We start from the raw sequence: 22,826 nt of genomic DNA, 5'->3' as shown, positions 1-22,826 counted from the left end.
AGTCTAAGTGTAAGTGAGCAGTGTGTGCAGGGGCAGAGGGTGGCCTTCAAGCAGCTGTTCGGGCCTTCACCCTACCCCATCCACCCACAGGGGAGCTCGGTGTCCCCGCCTCTCTCTAGCCCTGGGTGAGCCTGGGGCAAATGCGCCTCTGGTCGGCTTCCCCCTGTGCTTGGAAAGCGACCCCCGTGAGTCCTGGGTTCAAAGGCTCGGCGCGGCAGTTCCAGCCCCTCAGAGGGGCGGGGAGGCGAAGGGGGTGGTGCGGGAGCCAGAAAAGCCCGAGCCACAACCGGCCAGCCCTGCACAGGGATGGGCAGCGCGCTCTGAAAGTTCGTGACCGCCTCAGCCAACTAACTCTGAGCCGGGACGCGCAGTTCAGGCAGCGGCAGGACTAGAAAGCTGTACCCTCTCTCACTGCCTGTTTGCGGTCACAAGCGGCCACCCTCCAGGCCCGGTGCTCCCGCGCCTGATCGGGGTTCATGGAGCTGGGGCTGTGGCTCCTTCTCGGGCTCACAGTGACCTCCACTGCAGGTAAGCAGGAGGGGCGGGGCGGCGCGCCTCTCCACGCGGGAGTGCACACAAAAGGAAGCCTGGCGCGGGTCTGTGTTGCGGGGGAGCTAATGAGTCTAGCTTTGCACCCTGAAGTCTCCCAGGGGCGGGTAGAGGAACTCGAAGACATAAAGATATCTTCCACTGGGTCTGAGGGTTTTCAGCTTGGGAGGCTCTTTGGACACTTTTCAGAGACTATACCAAATCGAGTTTCACCCAGTGAAGAGCAAATAATTTTCAGAGTTCACAGGGACCGAAATAGCCCTCAAGTTTTTACTCAGTGTGCACGGAGCTTTGTAAACTTTTTAAGGCATTTGGATTAGTTTGGAGACTTGGGGAGAAATGCAACCAGCCTCCAGACATTACAGAAGTTTGGTCGAGTCTCATTCTGGTTTGGGGGGCGGGGTAGTGGGTGCCAAGAACTCTGTGTCAGCAGCTTAGGTGCCCTTCAATCCTCCTGCAGGATTTGTGCCTTGCCCCAAGCCTGGGGGCTCTGGCAGAGCCAGTGTGTCCCAGGGACCCCTTGAAGCTGGATCAGAGGGGGACTGTGAAGAGACTGTGGCTGGCCCTGGTGAGAGGACTGTGTCCCCAACAGCTGTACTGCCTGCACAGCCTGAAAGTGCTGGGCAGAAACAGGGTCCAGGCAGGTCTGGGGACCAGGAGGACGAGAAGGTGCCTGCAAACCACCGACCTCGGCGCTGCACGTGCTTCACTTATAAGGACAAGGAGTGTGTCTACTATTGCCACCTGGATATCATCTGGATCAATACTCCTGAGTGAGTTGGCCTAGGGGCTGCGGGTAGAGGGTGGCTCTGTGCCAGGCCTGAGGCTTCAGATTTTTTTCTTTTTTTCTTTTTTGCACAGACCTCAGCCCACTACACTTAGATCCCTCAGTCTGCCACGGAGCAGGGGTCAGCTCTTGCAGTGACTCCAGGCAGCATACATCCTATCACATGCCTGGGCAACCCACCTCCCCTCTGAGAACTTAGCCTCAAAGAAACTCGATGCTGGACTTGAGAATGTGGTGGGCAGGGGCTTTAGATGATCACAGAGTTCTATGCTCCTGCCCCAGAGGCTCAGTGGGCTGAGCCTTGCTCCTAACCTTCTTTGGAATCCAGTGAAAGCAGCTTTGGCGTGGGGACAGAGTAGGAAGACCCAGATGGCATCCATTCCATGAAACAGCTTCTTCCATTCCTGCCCATCTTGGATGCCAAGCCAGAGTGACACATGTGGCTCACATGGCTGCCACTCCCCAGGGCTGACCCCAGTGTACACAGCCATGGACCCAGAGGGCCTCACAGTTCAGCCTTAAAATCTCTCACAAGTACATAATAGCAGGTGCCTATGTATCTAGGTGTCACCTTTGATAAGGAGCACGTTCTTCTGGGGCTGTAGAGGAGGTTTCACTGTTTTAGCTTCCACTCAATTCCCACTGGACTTCTGGGGTCCCCTCTGTGCTAAGACATGACTTGTAAGCAGCTATAGTGCATGACCTTGAGGTTACTGTCTCACAGCTTGTCTCTCGGATCCCTTGAATCTTGGTCTGGATGCCACTAAACTTGGTTCCTTGGGCGTTCTCTGCATTTCGAGGGACATCTGCTCAAGCCTGCCAGGAATCCTTGTCTGGGAGATTGGAGATGGCTGAGCACAATCCCTCAGCCTGGAAAGGCAACTAATTATTGTCCATCATGGTTTCCTTTCTCTGGAAGCCCATTGGTGTCAGAGTCCTCTGGGTCTTGGCTTTGAAGGGCCACCCACCTAGACATCTCAGTAATAAAGCACACAGGAGAGGGGGTTACTCTGAGGGTCCAGTGTCTCCTGAATCTGTTGACAAGATCCCTAACTATATCCAGGTAGGTCTGAAATCTCCCCCAAGTGCCCAGAGTGGCAAGCAGAGCTAGCTTCACTGATGAACCACCCGGATTTCTGCATAGGTCCTGGGCTTGGTGTTTGTTTAATCATGGCTGCTACTGTCCAGCAGCTTTGTAGTTAGTCCCTTATTGAACCAAGAGCTGTCTGGGACTCCTCAGGTCTGTAGCTGATCCCAATGGAGCCATTACTTCCCAACTGTGTCTGATGAGGCCCTTTGAGTATAAACTGTTAGCCACATGGGGATATAGAAGGGTTACAGGGGTGAGTATTGGGCTGTCATGGATTGATATCTCTTCTCAATGCTTTAGGTTCAACTTTTGTTAGAACCACCACCACGCTGACTGCTGTCCTTGATTTCTAACCATTTGCCACTGTGATCCTACAAATGAGTCTTCCAGAAAGGGGAGGCTGAGCAGTCAAGAAGCCCTGGGTCCTGGTCTTGGCTAGAATCCCAAGATGTAAGTTTAGGAGAAGAGAGAAGAAATTCATCAGGAAGGGACAGGGTGGAGTCAGGAATTGGGAATTACTGTAGGTCTTGGCTTGTCCTCCATTCTTCTGAGCACTGCTTGGATGAGAACTGAGTACCTGGGACATGTCCTCGAGGTTCCATAAACACCCAGATATTTGAGATCCTGTGTTGGGATTTTGACCTGTTTTGGGTGTTGTAAAAGGATGCCATGGGTCATCTGCTTTTTCTGGGACAGCCACCTGGAAGAGTTTCTCCTAGTGTCTGGTCTATGTCTTTCTCTCTTCTCCTACCTTGCTTTACTTTATCCAGTGGGAGGGAATGGGTGAATCGAGTGTCCCCGTGTAACATTCAACCACTTGGGAAACAAAAGTGACAGTCGCCAGAGCACTTTGAACTCAGACAAGATAAATAAGCTAGCAAGGAGATGTTTCCTGGCCTTACCCTCTTTCTGTGCATGCAGATACATACGCGTTCGCCCATACCATTCATTCTCTCCCTCCTCTTCTTCCTTCCCTTAAGTAGATCCATTTCCTATCTGTAAAGTATTGGGAACAAGATTGTAATGAGAAGGTACTAACGTTCCACTCTGGCCCCTGCCCTTCCCCCATGTCAGCCCCTCTCCTCCAGTGGTCTCTTCTTCTCACATAATTTCTGTCCTAAAGGGGCCTAGTGTTCTCACTCCCCAAGTAGCCCTACTAGGTTGTGGCTGCTCCTGGTCCCTGTGGCCAGCTGCTCAGGTTGAGGGAGGAATCTTGACCCTTGTTTCTAAACCAAGAACCTTGAACATTGGGAGTTTCTGCCTTTTCATGATGCTCCTCTTCCTGTCCATTTGTTTGCCTGAAGACCAAGTCCACCCTCTGGCTTTGTGGTTGAAAGACACATGTGAGGTCCTTTTGAAGGCTATGCTGGGTGGGCTTGGTTCTATGTGGGAGGCTCTGAAGGAGTGATGTTGAAAGTTACCATCAAGCCCCGCCCATGTCCTCATGGGAAGTTAACCACCTCCTTTAGGCTCAAGAGACCTTTATACTACCAAGACTCTCTTACACAGAAGCTCTGAGATTCTGTGGTCCCTCCACATTTGTCGTACCCTGAGCTGTTAGCCTATACTTACATTCAGTGCTCCATTGATGTTGGCTGATTTTTGGTTAAACCCTGAACCTGGCTTTGCTTTCTCACTTTAACTTTTGCCATGGCTCTAGTCTGAAGAGCATTCTTGCTCCCAAGAGGTCACTTTGTCTAGAACGTGTGGTTTTTTTCAGAGACCCCACACTTCACTGCACTCTGGAGGTAGGGTCTCCCCAGGTGCCTGATCCATGACTTTTCTCAAAGCCTATAGATCCAAAGATCCACATTTGACCGTCACCAGTTGGACTTCTTGGCATCTGAGATCACAACTAACAGATGGCACAGTTTTTCCTCAAACTTGCCTCAGCCATGTGAGGAATCCCAATTTCCCGCAACCTGCAGGACTGCCAGCAAAAACAGAAAAAAAAATCCAAACCAAGGAAAACCCATCCCATCTTGTCCTGGAAAATTCACAAAGCCTAAGACAGTGACTGGGGAGGTGGTACATGAGATGTCATGTGTGTTCACACTTGAGTATGGAGGTGGTGCATGGGATGTCATGTGTGTACACACTTGAGTGGGGAGGTGGTGCATGGGATGTCATGTGTGTACATACATGCTTGGGGCTGCCCAGCCTGCATAAGTGTGTTTAAAACACTCATGTCCTACCTTCAAGGCAGGTGGGGATTGTACCATTCATAGTCTACCAGAGAGACAGAAGCATTAGGGTGTGTTTGTACAACCATGTGGATACAGAGGAATTACTGGTATCTGATCACAGCTGAAGGCCACCAATGGCTGAAAATTCCAGTGAGAGATGGTGACACAGACCTGAGAGCAGAAGGAGCCTAGGATCAGAATTCTGTCTTTGTAAGAGGTTCTGAGTCTTGGAGGTGCCAACTTGGCTAGACAAAGGCCATCTAGGTTGTGAAAGGCGATCTGCTTTGCTCAGAGGGTACTACATACATGGTAGTGACATCTGAAAAAGACCCTTACAGCTGCTTCTAGGTTAGTGGCCGACCAAACAACTGGGCATTGAAACAAAATTAACCCTCTTGGAACACTGAGTCTACATGCCCCACAGAGGAAGTCCCTTTTGAGGTAGGTGGTTGCAAATTGTCAGGTCTGAAATAGCACTCAACAAAGAGCCTGATGTGTGCTTCCCCACCACTGTGCCAGGGGACCTGACATCTGCTAATCCCTTAGGGACATCTGAGGGAGCCACCGGGTTGCTGGGATGGCGACCGTGTTTCCCAAACAAAACTCTGAGCCACATGGCTGACTAGCCAGATTGCATTTATGGAAAGAGAAGGCAAGACACAGCATCGTGCGTGTGGTATGGTGGGAGACGGGTGCTAGCTTCCCTCTCTGCTTGACTTTGAGTTCTGCTGTGCTTCTCTGTCTGGCTGGAGGTGCCATCTGCTCCTTGCTTCCCCTCTGTAGGGTACAGGTTCTGGTGCAAGTGTGGGGCAGTGATGGGGGAAGGGGTGTCTCCCTGAGTTTCTTCAACTGACACCCCCTAAGGATAAGAACATCCAGCCTGCTTGCTGCCCAACCTTTGCCAAAGCATGCCACACTGACTTAATCCTGCAAGAATGACATTTGTTTTTTTTTTTTTTTTTTTTTTTTGCTTCTTTAAGGGTTTTTTTTTTTTTTTTGCATTTTTTCTTTCCCCCAAAGAAGTAAAGAATAGATTGATAATGGTAATAATTAACACATTGGAACTTGCATTTTATGTCTTTTATTGAAGAAAGGGACAAGTTGTGCTTTCAGCATCTGTGATCTACAAGAAAGGCCTTTTAGCAGGTTTTAGAGAGCAGCTGCCTGACTGTTACAGGATCCCAATGGAATTTAGGGGTCTGGGGCCCCGGCTTCCTGCAGACTAGAGTCAGCCCTGCACGCACTGTGGCATTTCAGGATCCCAATAAAAGTTACCCTGCGCTGTGAACCAGCCCTTGGTGGGATCATGGCTGCTGCTTATTTGAGGCAGAAAGGACAGTCTTTGTAGCCATGCTAGAGTTGGGAACGTGTCATGAGTGACTGATGTGGATCTCAGTGGCCATATGGATTGGCCACGCATCACTTTGTGAGAGCCGTACAGCTTTGTTTGTTGTGTGTGTGTGTGTGTGTGTGTGAGTGAGTGTGTGTGTGTGTGTGTGAGTGTGTCCCCTCCACAGTTTTCAGTTGGGTAGTATGGCTTCAGGAGCTGTCCTCTCAGACTTGCCCTGTCTACCTTTTCTAACACAGGCCTCCCTATGGTGCTGTAACTGACTCCTGCATACATTCATTTGACCTTGTGTGTGTGTGTGTGTGTTCTCACATGTATATGGTTACATGTGCGATTATGGGTGGAGGCCAGAAGCCAGCATCATGTGTCATCCTCAGTTATGCTTCACCTTAGTTTTGGAGACGGGGTCTCTCCCGGGGTCTGGCACTCACTGACTCGGTTAGATTGACTACCCGGCATGTCCCAGGGATGCTGCCCCATTTTTGTCTCCTCGGTGCTGATATTGCACACGGCACCTCATCCAGCTTCTCATGCCAGTGCTTGAGATCTAAACTCGGGTCCCCAGGCATGTGCAGCTTCACTGACTGAGCCATCTCCCCAGCCCCAGAAACATCTTCATAGATACCACGTCTTCATGGCAGTGGGGTGGGCTCTGGGCTATAGCTGTCCTATCTCTGGCCACTTCTGTTCTCTGCAAGGGTGATGTTGATTCATACACACAACTCTTTGGGATGACACATCTGCCCCTTAGCAGGATAAGTTTTATAGACATAAATCACAAACTGTGGGTCCATTGGATGCCTACATTTTACTCCAGAAGCTTAGGGTTGACTTGATGACAAGAATGTGACTTTGATAGCCTTCAAGAGCTATGGCTGGCCCTTGTAGTGTGCTTGCCTTCCATACTGGCAGGTTTAGCCTGATGGTAGTGATTATGTGATAGACAGGTGTGGGTCTGGGGGATTCACAGCCCATTGGCTCTATCCTCTGAGTGGGAGTTTTCTTTTTCATGCTCTTCTACTCCTTAAGCCTCGGGCTTCCCGTTTGGTCATGGAGAGAGATGGATTTGATTAAACCCATCCTCCATTGCTGTCCAGAGTCTCACACACTTTAGGTCCAAGACTCCTAGCATTTAGAGAGAGGGGGACCCTGGGACTTTCTCACGTGAATTTTCACAACCAGAGGAAGAAAACCCACGTGTCATTAAAGAGCTTAAACGCCAGGGTCATATCATCTTGTTAGAGATTACACTTTGAAGATGTCCCTCTGTGGGTCTCAGCCGCTGTGTGTCTGTAGGGGAGTGAAGAGTCTGTGAAGGCAACTGGGGAAAATATTTGGAGACTGGTTAGTACCAGGACCCTGTTTCTAACCCTGCAGAAACCTCTCTCCACAGAGTGGTTGTCTTGCTATTTCCCATTCCATGTTAGAAGACACCAGTGACTACAGAATTCCTTCTAAAGTTGACTTCTTGAACCAAGAGACTTCTTGGTCTCTCTCTTGACCAGAAGTACCCATCAGCAAGTGCTTACCCTCTGTCCCTCTCAGACATGCAGCATTTCTGGATGTTGTCTTTCCTGTCTACTGGTGTCCAGTTAGCATAAAGTCCCGGACCTTGGGAAAAGGTGTGTCTGGCTGTCCCAGTGGCTGATAAGTAGCTAGATAAAGCCACCTGTGACCAAAGGTTGTTGCAGGTAGGGGTGGGATTTTTGTCCCGCCCTCTTCTCTTGCTTCCTGTTGTTTCTCTTTGTTCTTGGTAAATAATCAGAAGGCTTGGGGACTAGGGCATGGTACTCCCTGATATCCCTGATGTAAGTATGGAACCTGAGGTCCTAGCACAAGCTCTCTTGGCACAGTCTGTAGCATCTGGACACTTCAGGGTGAGGTAAAAGATCTGTTTAGAGTCTCTTTGGTAAATCTCATGAAGGGTTGAAGAGAAGGTATGACCTGCCTTCTTACCCGGAAGAGTCTAGTAGAGTCTGAGCAAGGGATTTGTAGCTGACAAGCCCTGGGGTTCCTACCTCTCAGTCCAGATCCAGGCCCTGAAGTGGGTACAGGAGACAGAGTTACCAGCACTGATGCAGAGAAGACTGTGATCATGGGCTGCTAAGAAAGAGTCGCATGGTTTTCTTTCAAGAAGAATGCGTAGGACATGGTGCTGGCCAGATACAGTGGTGGTGTCAAGTTCACAGTTCTGAATAATTTCAGTCACCCCTGACTCTTGAGCTTGGGTGGGTTTGTTGTTGTTGTTGTTGTTGTTGTTTCCATGTATCTGTTTCCACATCCTCCTTGGGAGTCTGACACCTTACATGTCAGTTTTTAATCTGACTAACTTAGTTCTTAGAACATTTGACAAAAATACACTTTACTTGAGAATCTTGAGGTTCGATTTCAGAGTAGGCTTGAAGGTTGTTCCCACAAGGTGACCTTTCCCTGGGTTTCCCACTGGCTGAAAGTCCCAGAGTCAAAGAGGAAGAGAGATCTTGCCTGGGAGCAGAGTCAGGCTAGGCTGGAATGCAGCTGAACCCTGCCTGAGGCTCACCAGCAGCTTGATTTGAAGCAAGAAAGCTCAGAGAAGAGGCTATGACCCTGCATGACCCCAAGGGGGCATTTGGGTTTCCGCTAGATGAAAGGGGTATTGCAGTTAAAAACTTGGCCTTAAATCTGAGGGCCTTTGCAAGTCCCTGACATCTCTGGTGTGGTTTATTCCTACAAGAATTTAAAACAAAGGAAGCTAGGAGGTAAACAATGTTTTCCTTAAGGAGGCTCTGTGGCCATGGCTGGAACCGGACTGACTTCAACATTCCAGCTCTCAGTCCTGAAAGCCGCACCTTTGGTGTCGCAGAACATCTGCAGGGGAGCTGATAGAAGGTCCTGTCCACACAGGAGGAGACCCTGTTTCACCACTACTCGGCTGTCGAGTAGTCCCATGTCACATGACAAAATGGACTGCTGTTGTTCTCTGCTAGTACAACAGCACTGAATACGAGAAACACATACGTACAAAAATTCACGTGTGCATGTCCAGGATGCCTATACGGGTGCAAACACTTCTGCCCTCAACTGCTCTCAAAGGGAAAACAGACATGCAGAATGGCTGGATGTGGTGGATGATGGGTTGTTTGCCTAGGCACAGTACAGGAGGCTAAACTCCCAGCAGCCCACAGGTCTCCCTAGCATGAATCCACTTGACAGGACCATGTTGTTGCATCCTCCCCAGCCCTGGCACAGAATCTGAGAGCCAAGAGTTCTTGAACAACTTGGCAGCACTCAGTCTGGCTTTTTTTTATGGCTTCTGAGGCAGACTTAGCAGGAGGCTCTAGTAAACAGTGACCAAGCTCCACATCCTGACCCAGTAAGTTAAAAACCAGAAACAGATTTGTTTCTCCAGTCTGTTAGAAAGGCCCAGAGACAGGGGTGGCCAGATGGATAAAAGGCCTATGGTAGACATGGGAAAGGAACTTGCTTAGCTGAAAGTTAGAAGCAACTGACTGAGGATACAGAACTGACCGCTGCATGTCTTTGTGAGACAGAATGGATGTTGAAGACCAAGGAGCTTCTGGAAATAGAGGTACCAACACCTTAGCATAGAAAGGCAAGGCATTTTCATGACGTTGGAATGAGGGGAAAAGTCTATACCTGCACATTACCAACAGCTTAGGTGCTGACTTTTTGCTTTTCCACACTTCTTACTGTTTCCCTGCCTGACTTCTTACTTGAGGATAAAGCCCCACTCTCTAACAGGAACCAGGTATCTTAGTTTTAAGGGAAGCATTGCATTTACCAGCACTTCACAAGGCCACATGCAAGACTTTGTCAGCAGTGTGATGACATTGGATCAAGCGAAGTCACTAAGACCTTTTCTGTCCTGTACATGGACTCTCCTGAAAAGCCGCCAGGCAGGCCTCATTCACATCCTGCAGGTAATTTAAAGAGGCATGTGGTAGTGTCAGCATTTTTGAAAACCCCCTCTACAGGGACCCCTGCCTTCCAATACCTGCTCTGCTCTGCCGCTCCATGCTCCACGTCTGGTAGCTATTTTGAGCTCCATCTGTCTGCAGCTTTGCATAAAAGTTGTAATGAAGCCAGGTCAGAGAGACACGAGTTCTCATGCCTACATCTGACTTGGAGTTCGCCAGGGTCATGTGGGGCTGGAGAGGGAAACTCTAGCTCCTTTGATGCCTTTGGTCGCACAGTGGAGGGGAAGCTACCCACTCCGAGGATTCTTTAGATGTCCTGTTTTCTACATTATTCCTCTTAACTTTTCAGGGGAAAACTGAGCCTTTAACTCTTAAGCCTCCTCAGAAACATTTCATTGTGTTTCCTATCATCCTCAGTCCCTCTGACCCCTGTGTGAAGAAAGGCAAGCGGCTTCTGTGTTCCAGTGAGCTTGGAGACGAAAGATTTCTGTGGCCTTGGCTTTTATGGGAGTTTTGCTTGTTTGTTTTTCTAAGGCCCAGTTAGCTGGGTGAAGCTTTCTAAATACAGTTGGTGAGACCCTGGGAACCTCTCAGACTGGTGAAGTCGGTGCTGAGTTGTGGTGTTCTCCTCGGAATCGTGTTCTGGGGCTTTCTCTGGTGATAGTACTTGTGTGGTGGCGAGGGTCCTAGAAAGGCTTCAGGTGGAATGTGAAGTTAAGGGGACTTTTACAAAGTAGCCAAGCAAATTTCTACTTTTCAGGTCCTCCAGTGGGGAAGAAACACACCCGGGATCTCAGACAGTCATCAGTTTGGTTGGAACTTGGGGCCTCCCTACTGAGTGTCTCCCTAGTCTTGTCTGTGCCTTGTTTGTCTATGCAGTCTGCTCCGATTAGCATGATTGGTGTGGCCACAGTAGTTACGATGAAACGGAGATCCTGCACTTGGAGTGATCTGAAGACCACATTTCTCCTAGGAAGGCATACTCTTACCCCTGACTGTATGCCCCACAATCACTATAGCAACCATCCAAAACAAGCTGAGATGATTAATACTACCGACAGGATGGTCTAGAACCACCATGTCTAGTTCAGAATGTTCTTGCATGCTGGTGAGGGAGATTACAGATTGGGTTAAGTGAGGTGTGTAGACTCTCCCTAAGTGTGATGAGCAGCACCGTCACATGGGCTGAGATCCTGGACTGGATAGATAGGAAAGCACTAGCTGAAAGCCAGCACCCTTCTTTGCTGCTCCTTCCCTGACTGCAACTACCTTTTCCTTCCTTAAGTCGCTCCCACAGGCTATCCGAACACAAAAAGGAGGAGAGTAGTTACTAACACAAGGAAGGAGGACTTATTTTATCACAGTGTCAGAGGACTTGGTTGGCACTGTGGTGGGAGAAGACATAATACACCACTGCAATGTGTCATAGAAACCAGGAAGCAGAGACGAAAAATAGGAGGGGGACAGAATAAGACCCACCTCTCTTTATGTCACCTCCTCCTCCCCATCCTCCTTTCCCCCATCTTCCTCCTCCTTCTCCTTCTTCTTCTCTGGTTTATTTGAGACAGGGTTTCTCTGTGTAGCCCTGGCTATCCTGAAACCTACTCTGTAGACCAGGGTACCCTCAAGTTCAGAGATCCACCTGTCTCTGCCCCCTTCCCCCCCCCCCCATTGCTGGGATTAAAGGCATGGCCACCACTACCTAACTCGGTGACATTCTTCTAATACCTTCTATAGACTCCCAGTGGGGCAGTGATGACCTCATACTGTGACTCCAGCCAGAGTTTAATTCTTTGATTTGGTCAGAGCCCAATGACCACTAATCCCTTAGGGTTTCATAATTCAATAAAGTTGACAATTAAGATTAATTGCCACAGCTTGGCATTGTAGGATTGTAATCTCAGCTTTCCAGGGTGTGGAGATGACAGGAATGAAATGAAAGGGGACAGAATGACTTGAAGGCCAGAGTAGACAATTTAAGCAAAAAAAAATAGTAAAAAGAAAAAAGTAAAACCATGTTTGGTGGTGTGGGTTAGTGGTAGGGTATTCAACTAGGTGCATGAGGCCCTAGCTTACCGCGCTCAGTGTTCCAGGTGGGTGGGGTTAACTATCATGTCTCCCAAACAAATGAATGGGGGACCAAATACAGTAGAAACCCACTCAGCCAATAGGGAATTCTGCACACTTAGGAGACTGTGCGGTGAGATCTCACCCTCTTCACTTAGCAGATACTTACTGAGGCTCTGTGATAGAGTTGAGGGAGAGCATGAGCCAGACACCTGTGCAGAGCTGAGCAGGTAGACACAGCCCGGGGCTCAGCTGGACCAAGTCCTGCTGCTTTGATCCCAGTAGACTTTGTCAAGGCTAGTGGCCAAGGATACCATACTTTCAGAAGAAAATGTGTCCCTCGGTCTTGGGACTGACAATGAGGTCGGTACCCAATAGGGAAGAATACTGTTTGAGAGTGTTTTCAGTCAGCAACCAATCACAGTCTGGGTCTCTCAGCATCTCATAGCTCTAAATTCTCTACAGTCTTTAGTTCTTTCTGGGGACTGGGAGGGCCCTGGCATGGGCTCTTCCGACATTGATCTGTGGGGGTTTTCTACAGAAGAAGCAAAGGAAGCTCCAGGTAGCCAGTGCCCTGCTCCCATGTTTCCGAAACACAAGGTGTGGATGAGATTCTATGCAGCCAGCAACTTTACATATGTTTTCTGTTTGGTGACAAAGGACACAGGGAACCTAGGCTTTCTGTCCTACTTTATTCTTAGAAATTGGAAGACCACCCTGTGGGCTGCCTGGCCCAAACCTGACTTCCACAAGTGCTCAGTGAGGGGATGAATATACTCAAGACTTCTGATTGGCTCAACCCATTGTCTGGATCTGGGCTTTGACCAGAATGATGAAGGCAAGTACCGTGTTTGCCTCCATCTGTTCAAGGATGGTACAAGTTCAACTTGAAGTTTTACCTTGGGCACAGGGAAAGAAAGGACTTTAGCAACTCTATTTGTTGGCTTTGTCCTAGTTCTTTAGAGAAAAATACCTCTGCTTGGAGACATGGCAGCCTCCCTGTGATATCTGAGAATATGATTGCCACCTCATAAGTACAGGGTCCAGGCTCAATGGGAGTTTGTTATAAATAGCAAGAGATACCTTATTTAGGTGTGATTCATGGCAGGGACTTATTGGTAGGAGATAGGACACCCTCAGATCCGAAGGGATAAACAGCTCAGAGATCAGGGCTGCTACAGTGTGGGGTACGGGGGACCTGAAGGGGTGGCTGATGACTAAGATAAAACAGAGCCACCTGGCACAGAGTAACCCAAAGTGCCTTTGGACCTTGTGCTCCTTCGTTAGGAATTTTGAGAGAAAGGATGGGGGCGGGAGAAGGAGAGAAAGACCGAGTGGCTCATCTGAGAAAGGGCAGGGGAAACTGAGGCAGGTGACTAGTAGGATGAGGAACACTGGAAACTGGATTCAAGGAGACAGGAACCTCTGACATTGGCCTGGGGTTCTGGGTGGAGAGTCCTCCACTCTCCACTATTGACAATGGGATCCCATCCCCAAGATAGTCTGCACACACCATCCTCTGCATCTGTGTACAGCAGGCAACCTACAGATGCTTGTCGGTGTGGCCCTTCTGCATCTTGTCACACTGGAGAGAACACGTTTGTATCTGGCTAATGTTTCAGAGCCAGTGAGCACCGTGGCAGAGGCCACCTTCCTCGCCTGAAGAATTAGGCTTAAGATGATGGCCCAGTGGTCTCATCTAGGGAACGCGTTAGTAGAATGTGATCGAGCCATGGCCAGACAGCATGCCAGGGTCTCAGAGTTGTTTGCCCACAGAGTGGCAGGAGGTTTTAGCCAGTGATGGCTGCTGTCTCCTGACTACCTACTCGCTAGTGGGAGCCGTTTGTTTCTTTTCTCTTGGCCAGGCCAGCATGGTCCCCAAAGCCCCATGAATTGCATGCTTGTCTACCCCATCTCTGGGCTCCCCCATCTTTGCTTGACTGCTTCAGAAGGAGGAGGCAGACCGTGCACTTGACACATACTCTGAGAGAAAAACGAACATGCCCTACTCTTGGAGACATATTCAGCCAGAACTTTAGCTTTTCTAACTTAAAATGACAGCCATATTTATTTTTAAAAAGTAGTTATAGGCACACATTTTATGAATGTTTCCCTCTGCCTGGCTGGCTTCGCATTGTGAGAGAGGCCACTGACCCAGGAACTATAAATCCAGGTGCTCACTATAGCCAGATCTTCAACCACCAAGCAGAAAGTGGCAAGCACTGAACTTTTATTGCAAGGAATGGAGCCTCAGGTTGAGTGGAGGTTTTCCTTGCAGGCATCTCAAGGCCAGCGCTGCCCTGGTGAGATGTGGGGCTGCTGCCCAGACAACCTCAGTGAAGCAAAAGAAGCTGGACAACACACTCTTGGATGGAGGAAGCTAGCCATGCCAATGTACTAATCCGTTTGTGAATCTTTGCTTCGTAGGCAGGACCTCCTATCTGTTTCATGATGTTTGCCCAGACACTCCTCCAGCAAGTATTGCTAAATACCATCCAGTGAGAAAATGAGGAGCAATTTTTCTTTCAGTTTGACCCACTTTCCTAATGGCTTAGGACTCAGCAGATGTAGCCCCTCTGTTGATTCCCAGCTGGGTCCTTGTCATGTGTGTGTCTGCCGCTTAACTGTCACATGCAGCTGCCAGCTTCACAAATATAAAGATGGAACTCCCTCATTTCTCTAAGAAAAACCCTAGAACCGGGAAGTAAGTGTGTATGTGTGTGTGTGTTTCCCTAAAGTCATTCTCCTTGTTTAAAAACTTCTCACAGAGAGATAAATGAATGGTGTTTAGTGTGGCTCGGCAGATGAAGATGAATGCAGGCGACTTAGGAGTTTTAATATTTAATAACATTTATATATGTGACATTTGGGGAAACTTGAGAAACAAAGACACTGTGATAAATAAGATTCTGGCATCTTCGTCACTGATTAAGTAATGAGTCTTCTTGGTACATAAGTTGAGAGATAATTTATTACACAAGCACACAGAGCACTAGACGCTGCATCTGTAGGAAGATGGAGAGCATTCTGTTTATCCATCCCTTCATCTGCTTCCCTTGTGTGGAGCTCTGCAGTATTACTGACATCAACAGATGGAAGGGCTGCCTGTCTCTACAAAGAGCTGCATTATCTAAACCCAACTGCTGAGCAGTAGGCAGACACAGTTGGGCTGAGTATACTGGTCCAAGGTTCTCAGATAATTTAATCCTGTTTTCATGGTCCACTACTGAGCATTTCGTGTTGTCCGTTCAGGGGATGGTGACAAAGAGTAGTAACACAAATGAATTACAGACTCTTGAAAGAGTCAGAACGACAGGGGGCAGGAAACAGCACTGCTGTGGTCTTCGGGTTCCTTTATTGCTTAGTCACACATCACAAGCACCACAGGACTGATGAGTGGAATTTTTCTACTGGTGAAACTCACAACTTCTCAAACCAGTTACATAATCGGTGGATCTAGTTTTCATTCACTGCTAACTCTTTGCTGCATATGTTCCCACACAGACTCTCATCCCAGCAAATGCCTGACAATCGTTGTGTATACGATTGTCATGAGGGTGTATGTATACATGTCCATGAGGGTGGAGCACAGGTCATGTAAGTGGTTTATAACTTAACAATGGAATTACCAGGTCATCAAGCTGTACCCTGTGGACTTTTTCTATGCCCAAACATACAGGCTTGACATTTGTCCTTTATCAGCTTTTCTTCGCCTGGCGGTAGCATGCTAATGCTTATAGGCACTGGTGTATCTATTTTTTACACTTAAAATAATCCCAGCTATTCGGTGGGAGGTTAAGAACCCAAGAAGTTCTTTGTGATGATGACTGAGCTCATTAAGATGCAAATAATCTAGTCTTGTCAAGTGGGGATTACCTCACAATTATCAACCAAAGACTCTTTTTGTTTGTTTTTAATTTCTTTTAGTTTTTAGTATTTTGTTGAGGTTGTTGTTTTCTTCCCAAAAGGTCTCATTCTGTTGGTCACCCTGGTCTGGAGCTCACCAAGAAGCTGAAGCTAAGGTCTAATTGAAAGACTGAAAGTAATTCTCCTACCTCAATTCTACTTTGTACTAAGTCCATGGCTAGTATAAAATAGTATGAAATAAAGGATTCACTCTCTACTCTTTTTTTTTTTTTTTTGTGCCTTTTTGTTTGTTAGTTTTTTGTGATTTGGATTTTCTTCAGACAATTGGCCTCAAATTTGTTATGTAATCAAGATTAGCTTTGGTGGCTCAGTCCTCCTATGTCTTTTTCCTGAGTGATGCTACCTGCTCATGGGGAATAGGCCTTCTGATCTGGGAAAAAAACACCCAGACCTACCTCTGATTTGGAGGGCTACTGCTTGCCTCCTTTGGCCATGTATCTTCCACCCTTTGCAAGGAATCTAAAACTGAATGCATCTTTTTCTAGAAAGTGTTCCCTGGATTTTGAGTCTTGGGAGCCCCTACCTGAATATCCCCAAGTCCATGTAGATATTATCTAGTGTCTGACATTTAAGGACACAGTAGGGCTCAGACCTATATTCCTGTGCCTACCTGGTAGGTGCTTGAAGGTTGGTGAATAGATAGACCTTGGATAGAGCCTGGGACTAGTTGAAGTTGCCTTGGTGTGGGATGAAGCAGGAGGGAAGAGAACTGAAGAGGTGTTTGGTTGCCAGATACCATCTGAGAACTGTAAGGAATACCCGGACCCCTAATATGAGCCTGTTCTCAGGGACTATGAATGACAGTTTTCCAGGTTGAGGAACAGATTTTTTTTAAACTAGCTTTTATCAAATTGACCTATAATCTTTTAACATTTAGACTTGGAGTGGTGAACCTTCATGTTGAGCTCTCGTTCCAAACCCTACCCGTGTTCACTGGGACAAGATAGACGGCCAGCTCCTAAGAGCCTTCCATCCCCTGGGGAGGGGGATCAGTCCTGTAAACACTCTTTGAAGCTGTGGCGGGGGGGGGGGTGATTTCTGCTTGAGACGAAGAAAAAGTGCTAACACGTCTCTATTAACAAATACCCAGTCGCTCTATTTCCTTACTTAAAACACTTTAGACAGAGAGCTTTGCTTCAGCTGAGTGTCTCTACACCCACAGATGCATAATCAGCTGACAGCAATTTCAAAATTGCAGGTCTCCATGTTGATGGAGAAATGGGAGCTTTGCTGTTCCTCACGTGTAATTTTCACCAAGAAACGGAGGACTGGCTTTAATGTCAACACTTGGAGGTTTGCTGTAACCCTGTTACTGGGAAAATATACCTTCAGCCAAATCTGCATCTACAACAATGGTCACATCACCCTTCTTCCCTCCCCCACATTGTGGTCCTAAGAAAGAACTCCCAATGGGACTGGACCCTTCTGTCTCCCACCGCCTTCCTCAGCAGTGGGGTCTTCCTGGGTTAGCAGGGAATTTACTCTGCTGCTTCTGAGGGTACTTGATAGGGAGAAGTTAGGACAAAAGCAGAAGGGGCGGGGTGGGATGCTCTTCCCTGATCCCCAACCCAGCATGGAAGAAGTTCTGTTCCACGCATCTGCTCCCATAGGCACCCTGCCTGACTCTCCTCACACCCCCCCCCCAAAGACTTCCTGGACGTATGTTTCTAAGAAAAGAAATTCAATTTGATTTTATTTTGAAAACACAGAGAGGATGTTAGGCCACCCTTTGAGGTGGATAATTGTTGATACTCTGCGGGCCTCGTAGAAAGAGGGATGAACAAGTATGCCAAGACTTACTGGAAAAGAGCCTTTGGCCCCATAAGTTTCCTCAAGTTCTTAGTAATTTGTCCCCCAGTTCATGTTGAGTTACATTAATGAATTTAGTATGTGGTTTTTAACTTCTCACTCAGCTCTAGAAGCCTTTCCTCTCTGGAGAATGAGCCATGGTTGGGCTGTGCTCGCGCTTAAAATCCGATTTAAACATTTATTGCTCTAGATGCCTCCCAATGCTGACCATAACCATAAGCGGTCAATCATTTCAGACAGTTCTTGCTGCACAATAAGACTTTCCCATGATGAATTCTACCCTCAGCCGCCCCACTGAGGTGGTGGCGACAGTTCCTGCAGAGGATGGAGTAAAGCCGGTGGTGTTTGTCTCTCTGAGGACGCTACATGCAGGGGCTGGGGTGCATCTCTAATAACTGTAATTTCATCTGCCCCATTTTCCCCAGTGCCTGCTGTGAGACCTGCTGTGTGCCCTGCCTTTAAGTTCAGTCTGCACTAAAGTTACCAGGGACAGCTACAGGTTTGGAAGACCTCATAGGTATCAGGTCAGGTCCCAGACGAGGACCAGCAAATGGATCAAGTAGGATATCCTTGGTTGGAGCTTTGGGTAACTAACTGGTTTCTGGTAGGAAAGCCCAGTGGTTCATATGTGTATGTCTTTGTTTGCATGTGGATAATGAGGCCAGTGATCAACCTCAGGTGTCACTCCTTAGGACCATCCACCTTTTTATGAGACAGGTACAGCCAGTTAGGCTGGTGGGCCAACGGGCCTCAAGGATCCTGCTGTCTCTGTGTGCCCGGCATTGGGTTATAAGCACAAGTTACCACACCCGGTTTCTTTCCATGAGTTCTGGGGCCCTACTCAAGTTCTCATGCTTTTGAGGATTTTATTACCTGAGACAGGCAGGGGGCGGTGCAGGGGGGTAGCTAGAGGTCCAGGCTGGGATCTCAGGACCTGCTCTGGAGGAGCTAGGCCTGCAGAGTTTCAGGTAGAAAAAAAGAGAAAGTCAACTGTGTGCCAGGAGGAGCTTGGAGTCTGGGGTATGAGGCAGGGTTGCAGCCTGGCTTCAGGTACCTCAGTGAGGCTGAGGGCTCTCCTGAACTGCATAGGCTTGCCTCAGATCTGTAAGGCTGCTAGGACAGTCAGCCCTTCCCTAGACCTTCTGCACCTCTGTGTTAGCAGCCCATTTCAGTGTCTGGTTTCCAACTAGCATACTATAGTGGGGTGCTTCACCCTGGAGTGGCTGAATAGACCCTCCACCCCCCAACACATTTCTCTATACTCTGCAGACAGACTGTGCCCTATGGACTGTCCAACTACAGAGGAAGCCTTCGAGGAAAGAGGTCCTCGGGGCCAGTTCCGGGAAGCTCTCAGCCTTCTCCACAGACACGCTTGCGGTGTACTTGTATGGGGGCAGATGACAAAGCCTGTGCACACTTCTGTGCACACACTGCAGATGTCACCAGGTATGTATGACCCAGCTTCTAGTCCCACTCGTGTCTAGGTACAAATCACTGGTGGGCAAAGCTAAGCCAGGGCCTTCACAAAGGTGGGTAGAGGGTAGCTTAGCCAGGTCTCCAACCTTCCTTGCCTTTCCGAACACAGGCCACAGCCACAGCTAGTAGGTAGCTATGTGAACAAACCAGAATGAGTTGGGAACACTTAAAGATGGAAGACCCTGCCCATCTCCATGTGCATTTGTAGCTTCTTTACAAACAGCAAGCAGGAGTTTATATTCTTGCTACACATAAAGGATCCCTTGGCCTGGGCTTTCAATTTGGTTTCTGTGTGGCCCCTGAGTCTCTTCTCTGAGACTGCATGGTCTTCTCAGCTACACAGAGAAACACATAGATCCATTCTGAGTGGTAAGCCACCATACTGCCCCAGGGCCACCTGGACCACCATCCCCTAGACAGGTACCATGAAACTCTTGACTCCTCTTTCCCTTCACATTGGACAAAGACTCATCAGAGCAGCCCGAGGGAAGGGCTGACTGTGTACATAAAACTCTTGCATTCTCCTTTATGGGCTTAATGATCCATCTGAGCTGGGTGGGCCCAAAAGAAAGCAAGGGTTTGGTAGCCTCGGGGTTGGGCTCTGTCATCTGGAGAACCTGGGCCTAGATGCACTCTTTTTCTCCCACCTGGGGTGTTGAGAACCCAATGAGTAACTGAGGCGTGTGTTTGGTATTCCGACATCCACTCACTGAGACTTCAGTCCTACAGTCGGTGCCTGACACTTGGTCCTTGGGGAGCACATGCTAATGTGCTTGTTCATGGAGAAGAGGAAGTCATAATTTGACATCCCCCAAAACCAGCCACATGGAAATGCTAATCTCTAAAACCTGCTATGTCCCTACAGTTACTCCAGGAGAGCAGAAAGGCTGGTTGCAGAAGAGAAGCAGGAGACTGGAGGCCCACGTCAAAGGTGAAAACAGGATACATTCACTCAGGGGACAGGGGTCAGTGGAGAGCTGGCATCTGGTCTCAGTAAGTGACTGGTGGGACTCCAAATCTCACAAGGGTCCCCACCAACAGACAGTGACGCCTCTTGACCTGTCAGCTCTGGGTGTATTTGGTCATTGTCACCTTCCTGGCCCTGAGTAACCCTTTGTGATTTTAGAGCACCTCCACCATGTAACCCTCTTAACTCTGAGGAGGTGAACTCCAGCTTGGCTCTCACTGGAATGGCAACAAAGTTACCTGCCATTGCAGGCTGAGCTGATCAGCCCTACCTTGGTCTCGACTTCTGTAACCAAATGATTGCTGTTCCATCCTTTCTTCTCAGTAGAAGAGGGTGTGCCCCCACCCCCAGCTCAATGTGTTATTGTTTTAATACTTGCTTCATTGTGTGTGTGTGTGTGTGTGTGCACTAGTACACTCGTGATTGTGCATGTGTGTATTGTTTTATTTTTTATTTTTATTTTGGTATGAGCAATCCTGAAGGCTTCCTGAAACCAAGCTGGGCTTATTTTTCACTCTGTCAGTCAAACAGCAATTCACACTCATAGCCTGGGGGTGGCTTCAGTTCCTGCAGGTATGATCAAGGGACGATTAATCTAAGCCCTGCGTACAGGAGCTCTCCGCATCCATAAGATGGCTTCCAGTGGGCTAGAGAAAATGGAAGGAAACAGAGAGGCTGAGGTAGCAGCATCTCCTCGAGAGCCCGGGGCACCGGGGCAGACCGCAGCTGGTCCCTACCCAGCTTGCTCTTCATTCTTTCCCCGATTTATCACTTTTCGGTACTCCTAATCAAACTTAGGTTGGTGAGAACAGGCTATGTCCAAAGCTGTGCACCTCTTACATCATTCGTCAATCTGCCCATGCGTTCATTTAGCTGAGGTCGGAAACACACCTGCTACATGCTGGATCCTCACTGTCCCAGATGTGTAGGAGAAGGCACGGTGGGTCTCCTCCAGTTTATTTATTGGCAGAAGCAGACAGCAGACAGATCTGTACAATACAAACCGAGGAAAGCAAAGGAAACCCGGATAGTCGGTCAAGGATAGAAAGAGATGGGGTGCTGCTGTGGGCCATTGGGTACGCAAGGAGCCATCTGAGGCCTTGGCAGAAAGTGAGGTACATAGATGAAGGAGAAAGAGGTGTTTCAGGCAGGGGAATAGGAAGGAGGGATGTCCTGGGCCCTATCCAAAGAATGGCCATCAAATGTTCCCTAGGTCAAGAAAGCACATGATGCCTCTCTCCCACAATGCGGCTGTTGAGATTGTCCTGTCATGTGACCAAAAGATAAGCCTGAGGTTGTGGAGAGACATTCAGCTGTAAAGTACTTGTTATACAAGCTGAGATCCTGATCTCCAGCATCTCCACATAAAGCTGGGTGTGGCAGTCTGGTTGGCAGTCTGGTCTGTGCCTCCATGGCTGAGATGGCGGAGACGCAGTTCCTTGAGGCTTTCTGGACGCCTAGGCCAGCTGAAGCAAACAGCCCCAGGCCGCCATGCCAGACACTATTTAAAAGAAAAAAGAAGGTCACTAATTCTGAGGAATGACACCTGGAATTGCTCTCTGACCTTCACAGGCGTGTATGTGTGTGTATCTCTGTGTGTGTCTGTGCATACATGCATGTCTGCCATCCCTCCTCCCATCCACACACCCACCATAGTCTGTCAAGATAGCCTTCCAGAACCTTTTCATTCATGGAAAGTTCTCACGAAGGCACTTCCTGCCACAAGAGAGAGTAATTCATCCCGAATCCCTTGCTGCTCAGATGAGAGTTAGTAATGGCCAAAGTTACACTCACAGAGTGGCAGCTACTGCTGTACTGCTCTTGGCTTGAGATTATCAACGAGTGAGCTGACAAAAGGCCTTCCGGTGGCCACTCCTGTTGCTGTAATCCTTTCCCCACCCTTGTGCTCAGCCTCTGGGCACTGAAGAAGGGGAGCTTCCAGGCAGGAGACAGCTAGAGGTGTGGCCTAGGTCACCTCTTCAAACTGGAAGAGCTGGTGTGCAGACCTGACATCCTTCTTTTTCTTTTTGTTCTCTTTCCTTGAAACAGGTTGAAGCCAAGGACAGACAAAGCCCACCGGCCCTAGCTGGCTTTCATGGCCGCAACTGATGCTTCTAGCTTCCAGCGGTGGATTTCACCCTGCTCTCCCTGCCTGCCCCGACTCTCTTCCGGGAAAGAGCCTCCAAGCGTGCGCTTACAGAGTTCGAATTTCCACCTCTTTAGGGACGAGGCAAAAATGAAAGAAAGACCCATCCAAAGAGCCCTCACTTACTTGTATACCCTTTCTCCAAGAATGCCCAAGTCCAAAAGACCCCAGCTTTCCTAATGGGTAAAATGATCCCACATGTGCCCTGGGGGCCAGATGCCTGCGGCTCCAGTTTCACAAGGAAATTGTTTGAGAGGTATGTTAAGTCAAAAAGCTACTTACTTGCTTTTGACGTGACTCCTCTCAGAGAGTAAGTGGACACCAGGCTGACTTTTTACAAAAGTAAACACGCATCCATCTCCTAGAAGGTTCAGGACACCCATGTGGCCAGAGCAGGCCTTCTACAAGCCCGCATGGCCTATGCAAGTTAGCGAGGCATCTGTCTGCTTGAGACCTGAGTCGCTCATAGGACTTAAAAACCTTCTGCTGTGCTTAGTACTTATCAGAAGAGTGGCTCTCGAAAACAAAAAGGAAAAGAAAGCAAGAGACCTTGATGT

General features: G+C 48.5%; 1 protein-coding gene across 1 annotated transcript; it reads left to right on the top strand.

Annotated features, from left to right (window-relative positions):
- Positions 1-476: 476 nt before the first annotated feature.
- Positions 477-22,209, top strand: EDN3 (endothelin 3; the record flags this gene model as incomplete). The annotated part of the gene is made up of 5 exons (XM_080925205.1): positions 477-528; positions 1,010-1,322; positions 18,950-19,126; positions 20,022-20,087; positions 22,173-22,209. 5 exons carry the CDS (start codon positions 477-479, stop codon positions 22,207-22,209), a joined length of 645 nt encoding a protein of 214 aa, XP_080781331.1.
- Positions 22,210-22,826: the final 617 nt, after the last annotated feature.

The sequence above is a fragment of the Micromys minutus genome (genome assembly GCF_963924665.1).
Source record: "Micromys minutus genome assembly, chromosome: 11".
In the NCBI taxonomy this organism is placed as follows: domain Eukaryota; kingdom Metazoa; phylum Chordata; class Mammalia; order Rodentia; family Muridae; genus Micromys; species Micromys minutus.
Note: the sequence above shows the minus strand (reverse complement) of the source record. Positions and strands in the feature narration are given on the sequence as shown.